This window comes from Azolla caroliniana, unplaced genomic scaffold (genome assembly GCF_043228905.1).
Source record: "Azolla caroliniana isolate FFs.n. ecotype wild unplaced genomic scaffold, voAzoCaro1.0.p SCAF_18, whole genome shotgun sequence".
Taxonomy (NCBI): Eukaryota; Viridiplantae; Streptophyta; class Polypodiopsida; order Salviniales; family Salviniaceae; genus Azolla; species Azolla caroliniana.
In genome coordinates, this window is record NW_028230453.1 from 1,856,207 (window position 1) to 1,873,143 (window position 16,937).

A 16,937-nucleotide genomic window follows, 5' to 3' on the forward strand; every position below is an offset into this window, starting at 1 on the left:
ATTGGGTACAACTTTCATTCTTAGAGGAGGCACATCATTATGGTTGCTTTGAGGACTAAGGCACTCCGAAGATGACATTGTACATTGATACAAGTATGTCGGGGCAATGAATAACCCCCACATGTGAAACCTAGACAAATGTTAGGCTATTTGGGAAGCCAACTATAAATTGGATGGTTGTGAGGATCGATGGTTTTTTGTGCTCAAAAGAGTGTCTCAATTGCTTGTCATGAGTGATAAAGAGTTGATTCAGGCAGCTTGTACAACTTAGTAGCTATAGAAATAAGCCTCCGCATCAATATGCAATGCTCGAGCATTATATTGAATTCCCATCCACATTCATGGGACACACCCAAGAATGAGATGCAACAAACAGAAACGAGATCATTGCGACGAATGTCGAGACAATAATATGCCGACAAATCCAAGACGCACGGGAGGTGGGGGTAGCACGATGGCATCGGGATGCGTGCACATAAAATTCGGCATGGCCAACCGAGATGTCAATCGGTTGTGGCCAAACCGAAACATCGTCTTGGTTGTGATGATTGTGTGGGGTGGTTGACAAACTAGATGTTGTGGTGGGTGGGTGTGGATACCAGTGGACATCACGTGGGACATTGTTTGTGGTTGTGGTGGCCAACCGAGACTCGTGGCTGGGGGGCCATGGGTCAAGCGTGAGATTTGTTGTGGTTGTCATGACTGTGCGCGGTGGTAAACAAAGAGGTTGTGGTGGGCGAGACCGAGGGGCCAACGGTCAAACCAACGACATCTAGTGGTCATTGTCATGATCGTGCCCGCGGTGGTCAATAACTAGGACAATCCCATAACCATGGTTGTGGTGGTCATGGTCAGTGAGTGGGTCAAGACAAGTCACAATGCCATAATGACTGTGGCAGTCATGGTCAAAGGAGTGAAGACCGGACATAGGGGCATCATGACTGTGGCGATCATGGTCAAGTGGTCAAGATAGGAGGACATATAGTGCCATGATGGTCATGGTCAAGTGGTCAAGACAGGAGGACATATAATGCCATGATGGTCATGGTCATGGTCAAGACAAGACATATAGTGTTATCATGGTCAAGACGGGGCATATAGTGCCATGATGGTCATGGTCATGGTCAAGACAGGACATATAGTGTTATCATGGTCAAGACCGGACATATAGTGCCATGATGGTCATGGTCATGGTCAAGTGGTCAAGACAGGACATATATGTAGTGCTATCATGGTCATGGTCAATGTGGTCAAGATCGGACATATACATAGTGCCATCATGGTTAAGGTCAAGGGGTCAAGATCGGACATATAGTGTGTGTGTGTGTGTGTGTGTGGATCTGAGGAGTGCCAGGAGGACGACGACCCCATCTGGCTGTGAGAGGTAGTAACGTGGATTTGTTCCTGTAATGCCTGCTGCTGCTGCTGCTGCCGCCATGGAAAGATCAAGGTGGATATGGCGATGGTGATGGTGACGGTGATGATCACGATCTTTTTCGATCATTGTGATGATGATGTCTCCCAGATCCTCGCTCCACGTCTCCGTCTTCATCCTTCGCTTCTGCAGCAGTCGAAGATCGCCCACAAACCCGCGCCTTGCTCTCATCGCTCTCGCCTCTTCTTCCAGAGATAATCAGGTATCTATTCTTCTTCTTCCTTCTTCTTCCTTCTTCTTCTTCTTCTTCTTCTTCTTCTTCTTTCTTGTGAGTAAGCACTCTTTGTCGCCTTCTTGTTTCACTCGCTCTTGTCGAAAATGCCTTTTCCCCCTCCTGGGAAATCTGGTGATCTCCAGATACTCCTTTAGCTTCTTCTGTTATTTTTTGGCTCATCAGTTGCTTCCCACGTGGTTTGATGTTCTTAATTCTCCATATGGGGACAAATACAATTACATACAAGGAAATGTTGGTTTTGAGTGTCGACAGTCACTTTATATGTATTTACTGCTTTGGCACCTCTGATGAACAACATTACTTTATATAATCGTAGGGATGATTTTGTACCTTTTGAGTTAATACCATGACGAAGGCTAATGCAAAGGTTAGAAACCTTTGGAATACCCAGTAAATGCACTTAGGAATTTATGTACTACATTGTACCTTTGGAGTACCTTTCAGGTCAAGTCTGTGTTTCCAACGAACTCTCTTATGCTATGTTTAAATTTTGGTGATTCCATGATGTTGTCATTTCCAACTCCAGTATGAGTTTTCTGGCATGGCATACAGTCTCCTCAGATGTGCCTTTAGCCTTCTCAGTGGTGTCTCTCACAAGTAGTGGGAACTTGTATGTTGGTGTTCCTCTTACTCAGTGGCATTCCTATGAAAGGGATCTTCTTTTATTCATCCATCTCTGACCCTAATCTGGTCATGAATCCGAGTATACATTCACAAGTTTTTTTATGCGATTGTATCTAGAGCCCCTCCTATGGTTCTAGATCCTCAGTTCCAGAGGTTGTAAGTGTACATAAATTTGGATTTTATCTTCCTAGAATAACACAGAAGTATAAGTGTTTGGCAAAAGGGAGGGAGACAATTTTCGTGAAGTATTTTCTTGTGTAAGAGGGGAGGCTGTCTAGTCAGCGTTTTGCACGGAGGCCGCTGATTTGGGCATCATCTAAAAACAAAGGCTCTATACTTTTGCACTTTTATGTGGAAAATGGCAACACTTTGTTGTAGATTGCAACTTCTACGTGTGCTGATGTTTGGAGACCTCATTTTATTGTCATCTTCCTTTGAAAACATGCAAGAGTCCATAATTGTAATCAACATTGTTTGTTTATGTATTTCCAGGGACACAATGTAGAACCACCAAGAATAACTTCAAATGTCAAGCTGAACCTTCAATTTTTGAAGAGGGTAAAGGTGAAGATTCTCTTTTCCAGATAAAAATCAATATGCCGGCCCTTGGAATCCACATATCCATGATGTATGGTGGTTTCTTGTAGGAGAAAAGTGGAGGTGCCAAACCATCAACAGGGTATCGTCGTAAAAAGATGGAGAGAGACATCTCTCTAGATGATGAAGGGCAGGATAATACAAGCTCTTATGAGTGCGTCTTTGTTCACGTTGTTAGGCCTTGTTAACTTGCTGAATTCTAATATTCTCTATATGAATAAAGGAAGCTCAGATCTTTCGGTTATAAAAATAATGATGCACGGTAAAATTGTGGCACAGCTCAAGCAGCTATGTTGAGATTGAGCTGACAAGACCTGTTCTCCTTGTGGATGGCTACAATATGTGTGGTTATTGGCCTAAGTTGAAAAAGCATTTTAAAAGAGGGCATCTAGACTATGCTCGCCAAACACTTCTAGAGGAGTTGGTGACTTTTGGTGCAGTAAAAGGTGAGATTCCTGAACCATCAAACAGCTTCTCATTTTGTATATTTGCCTTAGTAAGTGTCCATATTAATTTCTGAGTGACTAATTCTCAGATCTGAACCATTAGCCATCGACATTGTCTGAGAATATAGAAAGTAGTGTAAGCTTTTCAAAAAAATTCTTGCATTTTGAGCCTTGGCAAGTTCATGTTCTGATTATAAATTTCAGCTATAACATTTTCTGAAGGGAAAAATACTACTGCTTTAAAGAAATAAGTTGTCTTGTTTGCGTTCAAATGCATTGCCTCATAATCATCGCATGATCAAATGCATATGTCAGAATCTCCATTATTTATGATCTGGTGATTGTAATTCATTGGGTTCATAACTTCCATAATATTTGAAGAAACAATGCAAATCCCTCTTTGACTTCGTACAAACTCTAATAGATATTTTCATTACTTAAAAATGTGCCACTGTCAAGTCCCTGGGTTATAATGTCCATAGTAGTGACTATTAAACAAGGTAGGTATAATGGGTACTGTACTTCAAATATTGTGTGCACTGTCGTTTTTTGAGATTTTGGTAAAGATAGAAGGCAGTTGCTGAAAATTTGCGTTTCCATGCTGCTGCAGCGCTGCTTGTAAAAGAAACAAAATATTTTGTAGTAAAAAGGAAAAAGTTTTGCTCCTTTTGAGTTGTTTGATAGTATTATCTCATAGTATCTATTTCTGATTTGTTTTCTTTATCTACTAGTTGACCAATTGTTTCAGTATGTTTTTTACTATCTCTACATGTTTTCAAATTTAAAATCCTCAATCTTAGCTATTTTGAAGTTGTTACAAGTTCTTCATGTATTATATATGTAATTTGTATTGTGTATATATACCCCTAAAGATGTTGGTATCTCTGTTTTTCTTCTGAGAGTTGGAACATTCTCCATTCCTCTCTTTGTCCTTTCTCAATGTTTCCATCAGTAGGATGTAGATTGATGTTCATTATTACATTTCTAATTACTTACTACATGTAGAATATGTGATACATCAGTCAGCAGTTGTCATGGTTGTAATTGCAGGAACAAAAGTCGTGGTGGTATTTGATGCTGCAACTTCTGGCCTACCAGATCACAAAGAGACATTTCAAGGGTAGGGATTATTCTTGTTCAATTAGAAATTCTTACATTGGTGAGTTAGGGGTGAGAGTTACCAATGAAAATCGAAGTTGATTTCTTCATGTGCAAGCTGTATCTCTATTATTATGTTAGCTTTTATTTTGTTATATCAAGGAAAGGTGAATTTTTCTATGTTCAACAGATGAGGTGCATGAATACCATTTCTGCAGGAATTAGTTGGAAAACTTTGAATGTTCTTCCATACCTCAATAATTTTCTGTAGGTAGGCCTAGGGGCTCAATGGTCAAATATGTGAAGTCTGGTGTGGAATAGGGGTCCATGCTATTTTATAGTAACATTCTTATGGTTATGGTCAAGTGTAGTAGACACAATTCATGCAGGTTACAACAATTAGATGTTTGGATTGATCTAGTTAGTCTTTTTATTGGTTGCATTTTATGGCTAAGTGGATTGGTTACATTGTATCTCGTGGTTATTTTCTTTTTGTATGAGAATCTTTAGTTTGTATTTTTTCCCAAAGATCTAGTCCAGCAGCGGATATATGTTATTATGTTTTACTGATTCGGAACCACCAAAATCCTAATCATCTCTCATCATGCCTGTAGCATTAAGCTGGGATTATTGAGTCCAATTGGTTCATAAGTTTTGTGCGTGCTTCCTCTTGGTTTCTTGAGACTTCAATAATTTAGTATGTGTGTTAAGACATGCTGTCTACTATACTTTACATTTTATTTGGTCAGTGAATTACTTATATTCATGTTTTCCCCCCTCAAATAGAGCTCATGTTCTTATATTTTTATTACTATGCAGAGTTGATGTTATTTTTACAGCAACTAATAGTGCCGACACGTGGATTGAGAGAGAGGTATCAAAGCTATAATTTCTGTTGCTTCTATATGAAAAGCTTGATCCATACTGAGGTCGTGTATAGCCAGCCCATACATCTACTGCATGCTCTATCACTTCCTCTGAAAATTCAGTTTGTTTATGGATACTCTATCCTCAAACAAAAACAATCATCTTTTCTAACCCAAGAGATGCTGCACCCTGCATGGGAAATTCTTTTGGTGTCGTTGGGGCATGACTAAGGTGTGTATCCTCGTAGATGCACCCTTATCTTTTAGTGCAATACTGTTAGTTACTCTTCCTCCGGACTTCTGCAATTATATTCCTGTATTCAGCCATTGAAGCATTACTTTTAAAAGATCATTAATTTCATTCAAGTCGAGAGAACCTTGCAAGGTGAACCTTCATCTTTATAGGAAGATTAACGTTCTGAAACAGGGTTTTTTAAAGAAAAAGTACTTAGATCCATCCAAGAGTTGTATGCATTACACCTGCAAAGGGATGCCCCTTCTTTTTTATGTCTTAAAATCATCACCTGCAACATATCAGTCTTTATCATATTTATTTTAGAGTGGCACCTGGAACTGCCTGGCTTTAATTTTTGGCATTAGATGGCTCCCTTTTGCATAGCAGTAAATAAACCCAATACTTGTAACCAGTCATATGAAACTAGTTTGTGGCATTAAAAGGCAGTGGCTGTTTGATGTAGCCATGCTTGATCAGGTCATCCATGGGAGTCATTGATTTGGGGGAAGCTCTTAGACAGTTTATTGAGATAATTAGAAATGTTTCTGGAAACCTCCACCTCAATATCTGAGATTGGCATGAATATTTCTTGTGTTCCTCGTATGTTTTTGAAATGAGATGGGTTGGTGTTTTTAGTGACGTCATCACCTGTGACCTAGATTTATCTAAGCTCATTGGCAGCTAGAAAAGCATTTGGTCCTTGCAACAATGCTATGAATGTATGATTTCCTATCAGAAATACAAATAAATGTCCACGTATGATGACCAATACAATGCTGCCATGTTTAGAATGGCATGATTTACTTTTGGATCTGTAATTTGATGTTCACATCTCAAAAACCATCATGATTTACTATGGTTGTGTGTAGGTGGGATTGTTGAAAGAAGATGGATGCCCGAAGGTTTGGGTCGTGACATCTGATTCAATACAACAACAATGTGCCTCTGCATCAGTTATTAGCCTTCTGTTCTTCCCCTTCACAAAATTGTCTAGTTCGACGTTTTTTTAGTTTACAAAGGGTAAAATTATATAATTTTAGCAAATTCTCTCTAATAATTTTTATATACAGGGCGCATTTATCTGGAGCTGCAAGTTCCTAATTTCTATGGTAATCTCCAGTTACGAACTTTCTCTTTTATTTAACCAAAACAATTAGTAAAGTTCTGCTAAAAATTTAGCCCTTGTCGTTGTAGAATACTTTAATTACCCACTTGAGGGAATTAACTTACATCCATTGGTTCCTTGTTTGAAGGTTTAAAAAAAACTTATAATGTGATGTTGTATGTTGGGCTTTGAAGATCAATGATGCAAAGGTAGAGCGGAACGAGATTCTCCGTGATATGACGTACATACTCTTCTAATGCGAGAAAAACAACTATCTTTTCTTCATGAATAGTCATTAATTATTAGGGCTCATTAAATTAATAAAATGTAACAGGTCGTACTCAATGAAAGGGAGGTTTTTAGAGGATAATCTTGACCCCAAGGTTCGTGAGCAACTGAAAGAGCTGAAAAAGCAGCTCCTTCAAGCAGAAAAGGATTATCCACATAGGTAACCAAAGTGTCTGCCCATGGACTTCAAACTGTCCATACATATTTTCAGCATTATCTCTCCACTCAATTGTAGCTAATTCCATACACTGATGTGAAGTCAAGAAATGCTTTGATGAGGCATGTATTCTACTCTGTACAAAATAATAAATTGATTCTTTGTAAACTGAAATCCAATGTTCTGATAAAATACCTCTTTAACCACATGTATGAAATCTTTTATTATAAATACCAGTCTTCACTTTCTGAGGGTAGAGTTTAAATAATTTTAGAGTGGAAGGGCTTTCCCATATAACCATTTAAACATGTCATCAGAAAAACCTCTTATTATAAATACAAGTCTTCACTTTCTGAGGGTACAGTTTAAATAATTTTAGAGTGGAAGGGGTTTTCCCATATAACCATTTAAACATGTCATCAGAAGGTCTTAGGCGTATTCTAATATTTGATTGTGGAAATGGTTTTTGGATATTTGCTTCCGTGAATATGGTTTTGGTATATTGTTAGATTGAGAGCCATGTCTCACTACATTTCAATAACACAATGAGGACAAATTACTTAATATGGAAATATTTTGCTGCGTGCAAGAACATGTCAATAAAAATGGCATAGAGAGAATAAAAGAAAAAAGTTTGAGTTTGGATAGCGTAAAGGTTAAATAATTAAATTTAGTGTAAATATTTCAAATGTTACGGAGATGTGTACGAAAATCCTTTAATTCACCTATAATAGTGTAATCTTTCTTGATTGCTTTGACATTTTCTAATGAGCAATGAAAGCCATGTCTTGTTGTCAGTTGCGTTGGTAAGCTCATAAATTTCTATTGTTATTGTAGCAACCGGAGTGGTTCATGACTTATGAATTAGTGCCATAAGTTACAAATCAAGGATGACTCATGAATCAATAATACAAGTTAATTCGTCAATAGTCGTTCTAATCAATGTGTCCTATAACAAAGCACTCTTGCAAGTCTTGAAGTTCGCAAAATAACCTCTCAAACCAAGTGTCTCAATCTATACTAAAGACTAGTTGATATTCTTTCAATCCAACTATCTAATATTACCCAATCATGCAACCATGGTGACATTCAAGATAGTGGCCTTGCATAGAACATGTTTGAATAATAAATGAATTTGTTGGCTGTGTGTAGGATATGCCTTGAGTTTTGTGGTTGTCCTAATGCTTCAAACTTTGCAAGTTAGGAATGCTTGAGCCAGAAAAATACCCGGGAAGTCCAAGTTACATCCAAGATAGTGTTGGTTCTGTAGTGGTGGTATTACAACATGAACTATAGATAGAGTGAACTTCTCTCTGTGGTACTCTAGCCCATCTCATGTAAATCAAAACCCTAAATTTGTTGAGTTAGTGGAATCCAATGTTTTGCCATATTTATCTCACAAGCCCTTGCACCTCACAAAGTCCAACTCCAATAAATTTCTAGGCATTAACTGAGGATTTAATGTTAAAAAAATACACCCTTTTTTGGGAATCATAAGGCTAGCTTTGAAGTTCAGAAAAAATGGTTACTCATTCATGATATTGCCCTCTTTGTAAACCAAAACTTTTGTCAAGTTTAGGGTTTCATCCACAATCTTGTAGAAACATGAATGTCAAACTATCTAGAAGGTTTTACTTTGTACCTACCTCACAGTAGCAAACCATCCTTACTATAAAACCCTAAAATCACCACAGATCACTTACATGCTAAACATATTCACACACTATCTACCTATGATCCAAATGCGGTGATAAACCACCTTTCATCGTTAAGGCCAGCAAAAAACTTAACAGTGGAATGGAAAACTATATTATTATTATGGATCATGACCCAAGAGAATTCATATTCTTGAACTGAACTAGTTCTGGAAACAGCTACCGAGTTCACACAAACAAGTTTTTGGGTTCTCCTGAATTTGTGATTCACTCAGACCTATTTTCAATTTTCGAAGTTAACATGGATTTGTGTTTGGCAGCATGTGAAATCTAACAAATTCTTTGGTGTATCAAAATATGTAAAGAGTTCATCATACCTTGCATGAACTCCAGATGAGACAAACTATCAAGAGGTTTTATCAAACTTGCAAGGGCCAAAATGCCTTCATAGGATGTATTCAAAGTTACAAATGCACAACCTCGTTATGAGGTTGAAGCTTAATACATAATTCTGACAATGCCCAAGATCAGATGTTGATACAAACACAGGGCATCCCTTAGATTTCCCCCTTTCTTTTAAGCTTCAAATTACAAACGCTCATCACATCTCAGATCACAACTCAAGGTTTTACATCAAAGATTTTTGAGTTAGGCCACTTTGAGATCTTTACATGAGATGTGGGTTGTATGTAAAGAACAAAAAATATACAAGAAACACATTCAGCATTCAGATATTAAGAAGCTAAAGATATCAGTTAGTGTGATGATGCCCTCTACATAGTGACTGGTGGCTTCTACGCAAACAATTCGCCTCACCCCTACAAATAGTTTCAAACAGAAATATGAATAACGATAAACCAAGACCAAATATTTCACAAAGAGAAAAAACATACCAGTTATAGCCAAGCGCTCCAAAACTGTATGCAAAGCCTCCGTTCGAAAACACATTTGACATCTAAGAACAGGAACTACACTTGTGGAAGCCCTACCAAGATGCAGCACCTAATGCAAAAGTGCATCAACAAAAACAATGTCATTTAGCATATTTGGTCAATAAGAGCTGTTGGAATTATGGCCATATTTTATTGGGCAACATTATTGGCACTTTAAAGAAATCAGGAACATTCCAGAAAAGTTAGGGGTATGTATAACAGTGATTTTCCTTTTGTTTTATTATTTCCAATGGTTCTTTATTAACATTAATTTCAACCACAAATAGTATACTAAAAGTTTTGAATACTCCAAAAATGGCCATAATGCCAACAAGGGCATAGGATATGTTGTTTCTTTATGTAATTTTATTACTTCTTCAATTGTCAGTTGGGCTAGTTGCATATGGGCATACACATTCTCCCTTGCTAACGCTGTGATATCACTGTTACAATACACGAGAAACCGCAAATAAATCACCAATTGTTTTTTCCTCAAATAATGGAAGTCAAAAGGATAACAAGAAAGATGGATATATGAAGCATACCCCCTGGCAAAAATATCCACCAAACAACCATCCTTGTCCACAATTGGTATAGCACTAACCCTTGCTGTCAAAATATCGCAAGCATTTAAGTGGTTCTTAACAAATGTATACTGCAAGTTATTACTAATTTGTTTATCACAACTGTTACCTTGCATGAGTAATGATAAAGCTGTGTTAAGAGAATCAGATGCCCTAAGAACTACGAGCCGAGATTTGGACACCTCAGAGCCCTTCCATGTGCCAATAGGTAAAGAACCTATGGGAAGATTCAAAAGCGGCAAAGATCCAGTGGCATGCTGAAAATGCCTACATAAGCCTGCTTAAATTATACAACAGAGAAGCATGTCACACACACTCATATGTTTCGAGAACAGGAATCTAAAAAAATAAGCCTTTTAGTCTTACACTTGAGAACACCAGAGAGAGAAGCCAAATGCAAGAGCTGTGGCAAAGCCCAATTATCTGCTGGCATGTAGAGCACTGGCAATGTTGCTACCCGGTAATGAAGCAAAGCTTTTATAACAGATTTCAAGGTATCATCAGGGCCAACCTGCCACATTTCCATATTCTGATCAATTGATGTTATGAAAACAAAAGAATGTTGGAATGGCAGAAATGTTTACTAGTTTTTAAATGTGAGATTATGTGGGCATATAAAAGTAATTCATAAAGGTATATGAATTCAAGTACAATGTGTCCTGTTATACATTGGCAAGGTTTTAAACCTTCTAAAGGACCAAAAGACTGTAAAACGAAAATAAATTTTCTGTTTTCCACTTGATAAATGGGTTAAGACTAAATACGAAAGGCATACTATATACCCATCATACACACTGAGACTACTTTAACAACTAGCTAGATGACTAATATCCTATGCATCTTCTCATGTTCCTATACAATTTCATGAGATAGACAAGTTAATTTCTCATGTGATAAGATTGCATTTTCCATCTCCTATTTAGACAAAATATTTAGATAAATAGAAAATGGTTCAATGTCACTCACAAAATGCAGTGGGCTTGTTGAGGCAGAAACACTGGCAAGATGATATTTTTCTTGTTTCCAAGCCTCAATGGTATGTGTTTCAAGTTCATGCTCAGACAAGATTGCTTGTTGGGCCTGGATCTGTAACATGAAAAACAAATGGTGTTTAGAATAACAGCTTTCATGCTCATGAAATATAGTGCAAGCAGAACACTTCACTCTAGGACCTCACCTGCATCACAATCTCAATAAAATCTGATGCAGTCAGCATTCCAACGAATTGTTGTTCTTTGGAGTCCCACAAAGGAGCCACTGATATCCCCTGCATCTCAAAACCCTTGTCAGAAAATTGATAAAGTTCCTATCAGATAGTGTTGCCTAAAACATTCCCAAGAGTTTTTTTTCGCTTACAACATATCTGTGAGAGATGTGTTAATGTTTTGTCCTTAAATATATTGGATAGTTTATCTCTTAATCAGATAGTGTTGTCACCTAAAACATATTTGGGCAGTATTTTGTCACTCAAAACATTATGAAAGAAGAGGAAACAATGGCACCTGCTCATAAAGTAAATGGAATCCTTGTTTAATTGGGAGAGAAATGTCAAGCGCAACAATCTGCAACAATTTTGTCATTGTCTTAGTATTCACATTTATAGTTACACACCTTAATAACACCAGACTAATCTTGGCTTGCAAACTAAGTGTGGGATTCAAAGCTGATTTCTTTGTTTCATGAAGTATTTGATAAATCTGTTTGAAAACAAAAACGAGGTTGTATGTTTATGCATGGATAGTATAGTACCTTTCCTGAATGTGGAAATAGTTCATATGCTGTATGTTGCGTCAGAAAGTCATTCAGTAGCCAGCGTGAAGCATCCAAATCTGTTAGAGATATATTACTTATCCCCTCTAATTGGATCTCCTGTTGATGTGAACAACTTGGAACAGTGATCTAAAATATCAAGTATGACACATTCAAATTTATTACACCTGTAATAAAAAATTTATTACTGTTCAAAACAGGATTATTATATCTAGTTGAATACACAAGCATGGTTGCAGGATTACGTGTAGCATGATTAAACCACATCAGAGAGACCATATTGTGGAATCATTAATTGTATGGTTCCAATGCCCAAGGTGGTGTGGCATTGATCTAACAACTCACATTATTCATATGAGCATGATTCCCAGGCATGTGCAACTGTCAACTATCCTCGCCCATCCCACCCCCAAGTTCCCTGATGTCTCAAAACCTTGAAGCAGCCCTACTTTGTTGTATACAGGAGTTATATCTAACTGGACATACAACGGCGACCTTGATTTCACCCAGTAACGTTCCTGATGTTCAACCTTGTACATGACCTTATTAAGCTACAAAACATTTTTGTACTATAATGCATGTTGCCCAGATCTCCTCAAAAAAGTGACTTGCACCTTTGTAAATCACTTGGTTTGGCTGGTGCCTTGATTTTCACGATTTTCATTGGAGACCTTTCAGGAGTTAGAAGTCTTTTTCCAAATTCAGATTCTCAATTATCATTTAATTTTCAACTTTAATCTACTTCACCAGAGTTTTTAAAGATTTCTAGTACCTCTCTGGGCATTTATGACCCACTACCTTTATACTACAAGCATAGCCTTGAGGAGCAGTGTTAAAGGCTAATTTTAATGCATTTGAAGATAGGATATTTGAAAAACAAGTTATCCTAGGACTTGGGACAAGTGCGAACACATGTCAATATAGAATTGTAAGGAGTTCAGCAATGTAGGAACTAGCTATCCCCTTCTACAAGACATCTCAGAGACATTGATATTCTCTTGGTGAGGGCAAATCTCTCACATTTCAGATCCATCATTGGCTGAATTCTGAGGTATAATACAAGGCCATATTCAGTGGTATAGGATGCCGATGGAGTTTTGTATTTATCTCTATTCCTTGACCCAGCGGTGGTTGGTGTGATTATGCACACTTAATCCATTCTTAGTCGTTAATAATTTAAATAATCATTAGTATTGAACATAATACTTCACAACTATGGCAAGAGTAAGGGTGCAAAAAGTTTGAGTAGGGGCATCTCACCATTCTGGATGATTTAAACTTCAATTAGCTTAATATCTTGGTGCTTTATCTTTATGGTATATGCTAGATCCTAGCTTAGGTTGCAACACAAGCGATTTTTTCAGTCATGTGTTCTGTGCCACTAACTGCCAATCCTTTGGAGCTGCTGTGAGTGTCATTCCTTTGATGTTGACCAAAGGCACCATTTTTCTTTCAAGAAGAATGTACCAATTCCACTGCATTGTGAATCACTGTAGACATTTATTGGTATTTGTGGTTTGTACATTGTTTCCATCACTTTGCTAGCTCAATGGTGACGCTTCCAGATTCTCGTGATTTTATAGCATATGTTCTTGGGATTGCATCTTGTCCTGCAACGCCTCTGCAACAATGAGAGTTCTGGAACCATTAAACTTGTACTGCTCAACTAAGGGGGACAAACTTTAACATCAACCCACTCTTTGTTGATGAGTCTTTAGGATCTCTCTATACTATATGATTACCAAGTGTTCTGCATTTATTTATGCTTCATTGATCATAACTCACCATTCTTATAGTAGTATCATAGCTTTGTTTTTCAAACGTTCATTATCTTTATTCTTTCTGTCAAACCTGATCAATGAGCTTTGAGACTCCCACATTTGGTCAACTTGGAGTGGTGTCTTGCATGCCACCATGCTTGCATTCTTCTCTATTGGATATATACAGTTCCTCCTTTCAAGGCATTGATGGAATTAAATCCAATAGCACTTTATCTCTCAGGTGAAAATCACTTAAGTCAGATAGGCTGCAAGACATTTGGTCTAGCCACAACTATAGAGTGATTAAAACTTGCAAGGTACTGTCCAAACTTTTCCATTGTCCATGTGAAAAAGCAGCATTCGATCCACTTTTCAATCATGCATATTTTAAGACTAGATATACAATGTCAGGGCAATATACATCTGAAATATAGACTACTAATTTGGAGCATTACATCACCCTCAAACAGAAATTCACTCTATTTTAAGAAATCATTGACTTTCAAACCCTGGAGGTTTTACAGAAAGCAAAAGAAAGTGACAGAGAGATTTGGCACCTACCCTCTCCACAAGCATATCTCCATCCACCTCCATACTTGTTCCAAGTATTGATCCTTCAGTAATTTGTAAACTTGCAACGCCTTCAAATTCGTTTCCCAATATATAATTGTTGAAATTTCCAATAGACCCTGTTAAAATAAATAGTTATTCACATCATACATCAATCGCTAATTCACAGCTGCTAAATCACCCAAAACCTCATTTAGAAATTAGACTATAACCACAGCAAAATATAATTGTTTCTGGATGACATATAGTGATGCGAATGATAGCAAAGTAATAAATCCCAAATGGGTTTTGATTAAGCATTGCACACAGAGTAAAATGAAGAGTTAAAGTTTTCTATTATATCATTGAATATTTTCACTCTATGGAAGTTTATTGCAATCCAAAAAGTACATCCTACATATTTGATTCCTTAAGCTACAAGGACGTCCTGTGATTGAAGAAGATTGTCCAGTGCATGAAGTTATGGAAACTTTTGTAGGAAATTGGTGGTGGAATGTGAGCGGGAAATAAAAAGCAAATAATGGACTAAAATAACAGCCTATCCAGCACCTTGCACTTAGTTCAAAATCACATGATGTTCCCTGTGTTCATATTAAACAATCATAGATAGTTCTCTTATGCAGTGATTTTCATGTCATCCCTGTCCTCTTGTGCATATACTCTCATAAGATGCACAAATTGCTAGGACAGATGTGGTACATGAAATATTATATATATTGTTGGATGCCTCTTTAATTCTCTTCCTAAGACAGCTTATTTATTTTGACACTCCATGGTTATATAGGGTGTTTCCATTCCCTTACAGCAATCAAATTGCAAACGACGAAGACAATATGCTGAAAATCCAGTTAATTTTCTACACACATGTGATCCACATATAGAACCAAACAAATAAGTTTGACCTTCTTTCAATGTATACAGTGTCTATTGAATTAAATGAAAACTCCCCTCTCTTCTCATGGGTACCACTTGTTTTATTCTCAACTTTGATGTTTGGGGGACAAAAGAATCTCCTTTAGTCAATTTCCTGTCAAATTTGTGGACTTGCTTATCATTAATATTTATAAAGGAAATTTTCAACTTTCTACCAAATTTCAATAAAGTTGTGGTATTTTCCAGAATCTTCCAGTATTTCCGAACTTTGGCCAACTAGTAAATAATGTTTTTTCTCAACGCTCACATTGCTGTTCTTGACAACAATAATAATACTGACTTCATCTTGGCTACTGGTCATTGATGCAAGAAACACTACAAGGCAGAAGACTGTTGGATGACAGTATTCTGCAAGAAGATATCCTCATTCACTAAAACACCAGTCAAATAGTTTAATTTTTTCATCGAAATATTCAAAGAAAGAACAAAATCCATCAAACGATATAAAATGTTTATATTATATGAAGTAAATTTGCAATATTTTCACAAATTTTCGGTTGATTACTAAAACCAAAACAGAACATTACCGGCGATCATGATAATGATATATCTTCATGTTGACCTATGATCCAGAAACCCTAAAAAAGAAATCTTCATAAAAAGAGATATAGGCTGAAAATATTCAGATCCACACCCACACATCTTAAACACAACATTTGTAAGTGTTCCTTGGCAGCGAATGCCCTTCAAATGCAAGGGTTGGTTTACAACTATCCACTGAGCCGAGGCATTGACCAAGATGGAAGGCAAGGAAACAAGAGACAAGTCTACTTCTATTAACTGATACACACACATACATATATGTATGTTTATGTGTTATGTGTATGCATATGCGTTTGTAAACATGTATGTAAATACGCCAATATGCAGGCATGTATGCATGTATGAGACAGAGCGAGAGGGAGATTTATGGAGGAATGAAGCTTTACCTGATGAAGGGAGAGCGTGGATAAAAGCAGAGTCCCTCATGAGCAGAGGCGGCAAGGCAAGATCGATGGATATCCGGTTCAGTCTTCAAAGAAACAGGGTCTCCATTGCAGAATGGACGGGGAGGAATGGGATGGGAAACAGAGGGGAGAAGAGTCCAAAAGGAGGGACTGTCTGCGTACAGTGGTAGTATCAGAACAGAGCAAAACAGAGCAGAACAGAACAGAACAGAACAGAACAGAGCAGAGCAGAACAGAACAGAGCAAGGTGAATTATTACTCATGTGAAAAGGATGTGTGGATTGGATGGATATGCACTTTGGTCTTCTTCTTCTTTCTTCTTTCTTCTTTCTTCTTCTTCCTCCTTTTCTTATCATTATATTTGTGTGTTGTGTGAACCTCTTCTCCTGGACAGACAACCTTCATAAGGATGAATGAAAATACGCCCGCCCGATCCGCCCAATAATTGCCTTCGGACTCTGGCAGAACTCCTCCTTCATTATTCTACCTCGGTGCCGCAGCTTGAAACGTCCCCTGAAAAAGCATCCCACGATTTATTTCCTCGCATGCATTGTTGTTGTCTGGATCTATGCTATAAGTTATAACAATGCGACCTGAGTTCGTTCTCTAGCGCCCGATGTATGCTCACAAGACAAGGGGGATTCTGACCCCTGCAACATATCGTCACATTTAAGTTGAGGGCCTAACAATGCCTAGAAAT

General features: G+C 37.5%; 2 protein-coding genes and 1 long non-coding RNA gene across 6 annotated transcripts; 1 reads left to right on the forward strand and 2 right to left on the reverse strand.

Moving 5' to 3' along the window:
- Positions 1-1,398: 1,398 nt before the first annotated feature.
- Positions 1,399-7,337, forward strand: LOC147852022 (yacP-like NYN domain protein). Of its 3 annotated transcripts, XM_087334210.1 has the most exons (10): positions 1,400-1,637; positions 2,787-2,858; positions 2,942-3,045; positions 3,171-3,337; positions 4,388-4,457; positions 5,255-5,309; positions 6,406-6,489; positions 6,607-6,645; positions 6,836-6,882; positions 6,976-7,337. In XM_087334210.1, the coding sequence occupies exons 1-10, from the start codon at positions 1,509-1,511 to the stop codon at positions 7,091-7,093; spliced, it is 885 nt and encodes a 294-aa protein (XP_087190336.1). In that variant the 5' UTR covers positions 1,400-1,508; the 3' UTR covers positions 7,094-7,337. The 3 variants fall into 3 exon arrangements, with proteins under 3 accessions (XP_087190337.1, XP_087190339.1, XP_087190336.1); XM_087334211.1 differs by lacking the exon at positions 6,836-6,882 and having other exon boundaries at positions 1,399-1,637; XM_087334213.1 differs by lacking the exon at positions 6,976-7,337 and having other exon boundaries at positions 1,399-1,637; positions 6,790-6,882.
- Positions 7,338-9,137: 1,800 nt separating this feature from the next.
- On the reverse strand, positions 9,138-16,354 carry LOC147852023 (sucrose nonfermenting 4-like protein). Of its 2 annotated transcripts, none has more exons than XM_087334140.1 (12): positions 16,220-16,354; positions 14,349-14,476; positions 12,007-12,156; positions 11,760-11,819; positions 11,435-11,524; positions 11,224-11,343; positions 10,624-10,768; positions 10,367-10,534; positions 10,219-10,282; positions 10,047-10,116; positions 9,635-9,743; positions 9,138-9,559 (listed from the first exon to the last, which is right to left on the reverse strand). In XM_087334140.1, exons 1-12 carry the CDS (start codon positions 16,257-16,259, stop codon positions 9,462-9,464), a joined length of 1,242 nt encoding a protein of 413 aa, XP_087190266.1. In that variant the 5' UTR covers positions 16,260-16,354; the 3' UTR covers positions 9,138-9,461. The 2 variants fall into 2 exon arrangements, with proteins under 2 accessions (XP_087190266.1, XP_087190267.1); XM_087334141.1 differs by lacking the exon at positions 16,220-16,354 and adding an exon at positions 15,818-15,868.
- LOC147852024 (uncharacterized) lies at positions 15,163-15,811 on the reverse strand. The gene is made up of 2 exons (XR_015531443.1): positions 15,538-15,811; positions 15,163-15,384 (listed from the first exon to the last, which is right to left on the reverse strand). It is a non-coding gene; the product is annotated as an uncharacterized LOC147852024 (long non-coding RNA).
- Positions 16,355-16,937: the final 583 nt, after the last annotated feature.